Source organism: Mobula hypostoma, chromosome 11 (assembly GCF_963921235.1).
Source record: "Mobula hypostoma chromosome 11, sMobHyp1.1, whole genome shotgun sequence".
Classification (NCBI taxonomy): domain Eukaryota; kingdom Metazoa; phylum Chordata; class Chondrichthyes; order Myliobatiformes; family Myliobatidae; genus Mobula; species Mobula hypostoma.
This window is the reverse complement of record NC_086107.1, coordinates 48,292,429-48,300,319: the sequence shown is the minus strand read 5'-3', so window position 1 is coordinate 48,300,319 and position 7,891 is coordinate 48,292,429. Positions and strand designations below refer to the sequence as shown.

The 7,891-nt window shown below is 37.3% G+C and overlaps 1 protein-coding gene across 1 annotated transcript in view; it reads right to left on the bottom strand.

Moving 5' to 3' along the window:
- Positions 1–338: 338 nt before the first annotated feature.
- Positions 339–7,891, bottom strand: part of syt8 (synaptotagmin VIII) — a 95,280-nt gene continuing 87,727 nt past the window's right edge. Inside the window, exon 9 of the mRNA XM_063062007.1 lies at positions 339–3,411. Within this exon, the coding sequence (XP_062918077.1) occupies positions 3,175–3,411 (237 nt within the window). The 3' untranslated portion in view covers positions 339–3,174. The remainder of the gene's footprint in view (positions 3,412–7,891) is intronic.

Genomic DNA, 7,891 nt, shown 5'->3' with positions numbered 1-7,891 from the left:
TATACATGAGCCAGTTATCTCTTGTGGAATCAAATGTGCCAATCTTTCTGACGTAGCCAACCATTCCCGTTCTTTTTTTATGATCATTTCACCCAGTACTTATTCTTAACAAACTAGTGAATTCATCCATTTTCTGACTTTTATTTCATACTTGATTCTATCATCCCCTCTGAAGAACATGTGCTACACTAGTTTTTTTACTCACCATTCCTTGCTGCATTTCAATCAGTCAGTAGGTATCTTGGGTTCATTTAAAAATGCCACTGTTATGTTTTGTATCTTCAAGACATTAAACTAATTCAAAGGAAGACACATGAGTCTGAAACTTGAGTCTAACTTTGTACTTACTTTAAGTGAGCTGTGTACGTATCATGTGGTAGAGTGATAACATATGCAATTCACATATTTATACATATAACCCGTAATGAATTATGGAAAAGAACAAGAATGCTTAATCAAACAATCTATTTACAAGATTACTGAAATATCACTGAAATATCAAACATACAACATTTGACATCAATGCTGAATTATGAGAATAGCGTACAACAGAAAGAATGCACCAGTCAAGCCCAATTCTAGATTCCATCATCAGCAATATATATATTCCCACTGGATTTTTCCATACCCACCTGAGAATGCTGAAACAAGATAATGCTTAGGATTACCTAATTCAATACCAGTCAGAAAATGAATCCACAGACCTCTCGATGCATATATTTTTATTTGCTTTCTATTACATTTATCTTTGTTAGCCATTTCCTTTAGAATATTTTCCTCTAGTCAAATAAATAAATCCGGACAATTGTTTTTCATTGACATCCTGTGTCACTTAGAATAGAGACGTGAAATATTCTCATTGAAGTTGTGCATCCAAACAAGGTTTCATCTTCCTTTTACGTTATGTAGTCAATAATGGAGTTTTTTTCTGAAGTAATCTCCTTTCAACATAAAATTTACAGATTGAGTACCTTTCTGATGGTTCCAACATTATCATTTATCATATTACAATATGATTCTTTTTTTTAGTTAGTTTGAGTAACCATAGCAGCCATCAAAGGATACAACTTTTGTATTTAACTCGTTTACATTTTGATGGGAGAGTTTTGGCTCAGCCACTTAGTATGAAGTAATCAAAGGTTTGTATCAGGTAATAGTCCTAGTTGTGATCAATATTAAAAAAAAGCTGAGGTATTGTTTGCAACGTTGTGTCAAGACTGGACTTTAAAATGCTGTGCAATGTGGAAGGAAAGTAAATCGGGGTGAAAAACAATATTATGAATCTTGAGTTTGGAATAACTCCAAATCTTCAGAAGAGGATCATATAGAGAATGGTTTACCCACCACAGAGAAAAATATTGCCCATCGTAGCATTGATAAACTAAGAAAAGATGAGGAAGTTTTCAACAAGATGTGTAGGAGCTGAAGAAAAATTTGTCTATCAGATGAGGTATTTAAATTTATTTTATTTTGCATTGCAAGTAGATTACGTTACTTTTAAATGTGATTCAATTATAATTACTACTGAGAAAGTTGAGATTTTAAAAGATAATCATAATTTAAGTGACAATTAGACTTTTTAAAAAACATAATCATTTCCCTCTATATCCGAAAACAAGGTACTTGGGTGAATGCAGTCTTTATTATGTTTACCCTTGAAGACATTGTGGTTATGGGTGGAAAATAGTTTGCCAGTTTGTCTAGCCCATTAGGAGGGGGAAATCTCTGGTTGAGAAAAAGGCAAGAAAATCCTGAACAGAAATAGATCAGGACCAGCGTGATTTCCAAAGCTCATTAACTAATACCATTTCCTGCTCCCATTCACATACTATCGACAGTGAAAGCAATTAAAACTTTAACAACAAATTGGAAAACTTGCACCATAGCAAAAAATATTTAAATACTTTCCAACATAATAAATTTAAAAGGATATCTTCACAGATAACATCTGGTGAGGTAAATGAATATTATTCATATGGGATGAGAATAGAGCAGAGTTAGCCTCGTTCTCCTGAAGTTCTCTGGAAGTGATCCTGCATTTACTTCAGGATTCTGTTCTGCTTCCCTCCAGCATTGATCTCCACACACTTTTTAGGATGAGAAGCAAGATACCTAATTTGTAAGGGTGTTTCCATGACAACAGTTTGTCATCTGTAGCATGACCATTTTGTCTGGCAGGCCCAGAAACTACTATTAGGCTTTGGAATATCACAAATATTTAATTCAATACTCTAATCCTGTGGTTCTAATCACCACAGCCTCTGAATCCAGGCTAGCATCAATCACACCCATTTTCAAAATTCTAAATATCCAAAAATTTGTAAAAGGTACTCTCCTTCATGAGATTTGCTGGTCTCCCCACAGATTTATGACCGCCTGAACTTAAGGACTTTATCTGCTAGTTAGATAATATTTTGAAAGTTGCAGAAAGCTTTCTATATCTTGTTTATGTGGCTATTCAATAGATTTGGTCTGAGCTACCAACTCCCAGGAAATATTCATGCTAGAAGCTCTTCAAAACTAGGTATGATTCTATTAATAACATTGACTCTTTCAAATTTAGTCCAGGACCAATGAATGATAAGCAAAAGCAGATTCTGGTCAATTCTTCCTCACAATTGCAGCCAAGAGCAAAATCCACCATCTCACCACAAACCAAGGGCTAGATTCATTTCCCTAAACTTATTGATCTTCTGTTATTTGCAAAGAAATCACTTCAGTTATTAACATATCTACGATTATAAAGATAAAGATCCATTAAAATAGTAATGGAGTTCAGGAGGTTAGAATCATCACCCTTGAATTATGGTATAGCTGCAACTTATTCAGAATGAATCATTATGTTACATTTATTCTTATTGTGATATAATTTTCCTGAAGAGTGGGAATCCCAAAATGCCAGTGTTTCTAATCTGTCCTGTTCTCCTTTCTGTACCAGGCTTAGCTTTACAATTAGAAACAGAATCACAAAACTAAGCCATTCTTTAATAAATATATTCGATTTCGTATATCGATTTCGCTTGAGAAACAAAATATAGAAAAAAAAACTCCTCCAGTTTGGATCAGCTTCTAGAATACAGAAGTTTGTAACAGAGTGTTACAGATTATGGGTGAATAGTTCTATCTGAAGCAGGTAATATTTCAGTGTACTTCTTTATGAACTGTACTTTGGCTTCAATAGCTTTTGCCTTTTTGATGAGGATTCTTTTTAAGCCTTCTGAGTTCTTTGTTGACTTGCTCTTTGGATTGGAGAGAGTGCCATTGTGCAATTGGTCGTCTGGGATTGGCCAGCATGTCGGACCAGTGGCGTAACTGATTTCCAGTGGCATCACTGGCAAGAAAGAGTCTTCCAATGGCATCGTTCTTTGACATCTTGTCATAATCCCACACAGAGATCACCAACTGCACTTTCTGTGTTATGAAAGAGGAGAAAAATTGAAAGGTAATATGAACATAACATATATTATTAGGCCATTCAGCCCATCAAGTCTGCTCTGATATTCAATCATAGCTTTGTTTTTAACTCTACTCTCCTGTTTTCTCCCTATAACTTATCTACCTTCTCATATATTTTGAAAACGATATCTGGATTAATATATACTATATTGGAGACCTGTAACAAAATCTTATCAGGGTCTTTTTACCCTTGTGGTTCAAGAACTCAACCTACATCTTATAATCCTTCATCAGTCCTTGTTATCTATTTAATTTCACTTTTTCCCCAAAAGGGCTATTGCTTCTGATAGAGGCATTTAGAATACTATTTATATTATATTCATTTATTGATTTCAAGTATTGCAAAAGCATTTCAGATATAGCAAAGTATACAATTTCAAAACAAATCTTGGCTTCACTGATGAGGCAGGATAATGCTCAGCTCATTGTTTGGACCATGATTGCTGCAAATAAAAACTCTTCATTTCCCTTATTCCATCCCAGTCATTCCTGAATGAAATTGTTAACACAATAAAAATTTTGAATGCATAAATAGCCCCTTTAATATTGTAAAACATCCAAAGACAGTTTACTGGAATGTTTACAAATAACATTTGACACCAAATCATACATAATAAAAATATTATCAATAAAAAGCAGGAGCAAATGGGGTAAATTTACAATGAGATCTAGAGTAGAGAGGCCAAGGAAAATAAATTGAGACAAACCCTTGACAATTTAGCAGCAAGATAAGTGCTTAAACTGGTGTTTTACAAGAAGCTAGAATTGGGGAGTTGATCAGATACTATGGAAGGCTTTAGAATGAGGAATTATAGACTTTGGAAATGAGAGAGGACATGGAAAATTTGCAAACTAGGACAAGGCTATTAAAATTGACATTGTTCAACCAGGGGATAATATAGGACTGATGAAATGGCTGAACAAGAGTGGTGTAAACTCTGCATGATTTGAAGTAATATAAGCTTAAGAAAAGTGGAAGCTTGGAGAAAGGTGTGCTGGAAAAGTCAAATCTAATCGTACCAAAGTCATGGAGGGTTTCAGCAGCAAAGCTAAGGACAGAGGAGCAATCAGAGAATGTAATTGAAAATAGATGTAAATCCGATTCATTTATGAGATTGAATTATCTTATTGGGGCAAATGCATCACAAGTAGAATCTAGTTACCCAAGCTGAGCCACAAATGTATTGGGTTCATGTCATGCATATCCTCATATTTGTGTTGGATCAACAAGTTGGTTTGGGTTATTCTATATATTTAATATCTCATTTCTGGTGGGATGTGTTCGATAGTATTTGCAAGATTTCCCACAAGTACATAGAGTTCATGAAGTGTTTTCTATTTTATTTTATTTAGAGATACAGCACAAATAACAGTTCCTTCCAGCCCAACAAGCTCATGCTGCCCAACTACACTCATTCATATGACCAAATAACCTTCAAAATAGATGGATACTGTATTGATCCCAACAGAAATTACAGGTTCACAGTAGCATTACAAGTGCACAGATATACAAATATTAGAAAGGAAGTAAGCTAGAATAAAAAATAAGTTACCTCATACAGTCTTCCCCAGCTATAGGTTGACTCATTCTAGAGGCTAATGGCCAAGGGTGAAAAAGACCTCACACAGTGCTCTTTGGAGAAGCACAGTTGTCTTAGTCTATTACTAAAACTGCTCCTCTGTTCAGTCAAGGTGGCATGCAGAGGGTGAAAAACATTGTCCAGAATTGCCAGGATTTTCCGTAGGGTCCTTTGCTCTACCACAGCATCCAGTGTGTCCAGTTTGACTCCTATAACAGAGCCAGCCTTTGTAATAAGTTTATTGAGCCTGATGGCATCACCCATATCGATGCCATTGCCCCAGCACACCACCGCATAGAAGATTGTACTGGCAAGAACAGACTGGTAGAACAGGTGAAGGAGAGGCCTGGATACTGCAAAGGATCTCAGTCTCCACAGAAAGTAGAGGCAAATCTGGTCCTTCTTGTACACAACCTCTGTGTTGGTTCTCCACTAAAGTCTGTCATCCAGGTGCCCTGCCAGGTCCTCACCGCATCCACACCCTCACCATCAATAGTAACAGGGAGCAATGCAGGCTTAGTCTTCCTAAAGTCCATCACCATCTCCTTTGTCTTACTGATATTGAGCTGCAGATGATTTAGCTGGCACCGTTTGACAAACTCCTCCACCAGGGACCTGGTGGGAGAGGTCACGGAGGAAGGGCAGATGGGAATACATTGACTAGTTGTATCAAAGCCTAGTATGGACACACCAATACTTTAGAATGGAAAAGCCTACAAAAAGTAGTGGATACAGTCCGGTCCATCATTGGTAAATGCCTCCCCACCATTGAGCACATCTATATGGAGTGCTGTTGCAGGAAAGCAGCATCCATCATCAAGGACCCCCACCATCTAGGCCATTCGCTTTTCACGCTGCTACCATCAGGAATGAGGTACAAGAGCCTCAGGACCCACACCACCAGGTTCAGGAATAGTTATCACCCCCAACCATCAACCTCTTGAATCAGATGGGGTAGCTTCACTCGCCTCTTTACTGGACTGTTTCCATAACCTATGAATTCACTTTCAAGGTTTCTTCATCTTATATTCTTATTATTTATTGCTTATTTATTATTAGTATTATTATTTCATTGATTCTATTGTGCTTTTGCATTTACTTTGAATGCCTGCAAGAAAATGAATTTCAGTGTTGTATATGGTGAGATAGATGTACTTTGATAATAAATTTACTTTGAACTTTGAGTCCAGAAAAGAGATTGAGGGCCAACTGGCATGATGCTATGGCGAAAATCTTTCCCTCAATACCAGGAAAACGAAAGAGCTGATCATTGACTTCAAGAAGAGGGGTAATGTACATGCTTTTGCTTGCATCAACAGTGCTGAGATCGAGAATGTTGAGAGCTTCTAGTTTCTAGAAGTGAACAGCATCACCAGCCGATCGTGGCCCAACCATCTGGATACCGTGGTTGGTGCTCTGTCACCATTATTTCCAAGGTGGGTAAAGAAATCTGGTACCCCCTTGATCCTCAACAGCTTATACAAATGTAGATGCTCCATAGAAAGCATCATATCTGAATGTATCACAGCTTGGGATGGAAACTGCTCTGCCCAAGATCACAAGAAACATCAAAGATCTGTGCATTTTGTCTGTATTTCTCATTGCTTTGGTAAAGCAGCCTACATAACTAAAGATCTCATCTAGCCCACAATCTCTCTTATAGATGGAGAAGAAGATACAAAGGCCTGAAAGTACATAGCACCAGGCTGACATTCAGCATCTATCCATTTGTTTCGAGCTATTCAATAGTCCCCTAGAACAATAAGATAGACTCTTGAACTCACAGTCTACCTTATTATAGCCTTGCATGTGACAATAATAAATCAATTCACCATTTTCTTGTGGAATCTGACATCATTCTTTAGAAGATAACAGGCAGAATGTAGTTGAGAAATAGGAGGATATCAAGCGTGGATCGTTTGGGGGTCACCTTCAAGAACGTTACATGAAGAGGAATCTTAACATATTGCTAGTGATCCTCTAATGTGTGAGTAAATTATACAATATAATCTTTTCTAATTTCTATTCATGTTTGTTGTTCCTTTTCATGTCATGTGGCACATCGGACGGCATTTTTTGGTGTTTCCTTAGCATTTTGTCTGTTTTTACAAGGCCAAGTTGCTAGCTCGAAGCTCAACACAGTACGGATGGAAAGCATGCAAGGAGCATGCAAACCCAGGACCATTCACCTTGAAATCCGGTGCTGGTGCCACTACACCACTGGCATCATTATTCAAAGTCATTTTGCATTGCAATTTATTAGCAATCAAGTAAAGACTTTAATGGGAAGTGTTTTATGCTGAATAATAACACAGCTCACAGGAGTGCAATGTAACAGTATGTCTAACTCGGCAGTACTTAATTTCCACTCCTAAATTAGAAGTACAAAATTATTCTGAGCACAATTTCATAAGTGCCACTGCCTTGCTGCTGCCATAGGATATTGCTGAAATGATAGTCCTTTGTTAGTCCAAATACAGGTGTGCAGCAAGGTCTTCCAGCTTAGATCATACATGTTCTAAATTGGTGTTTGAACATGAATGCTTTCCAGTCAGATTTTCTGGGAAGTAACTGTAGCAGAAATCTTCATAGCCCTGGAGTGCTGAGGCCAACAGTGTGATGAGCACAGACTAGGGAGTTGGAAGGATAGTCACTCAGATTTTCAATCAAGATCTTCAAGAGATTTACCACTTCAGGTTTATTCTCCAAGAGTGTAATACAGCCTGCTAAATATTGTTTTGTAGCGACGTGCTATACACAGAGCTAGAAATAACAGCGCGCAGTCTATAAGTCGCACTCGAGACTCGTTTATTCAAACTTAGTGGCACTGGCTTTTAAGCAGTTCCCCTCCAGCC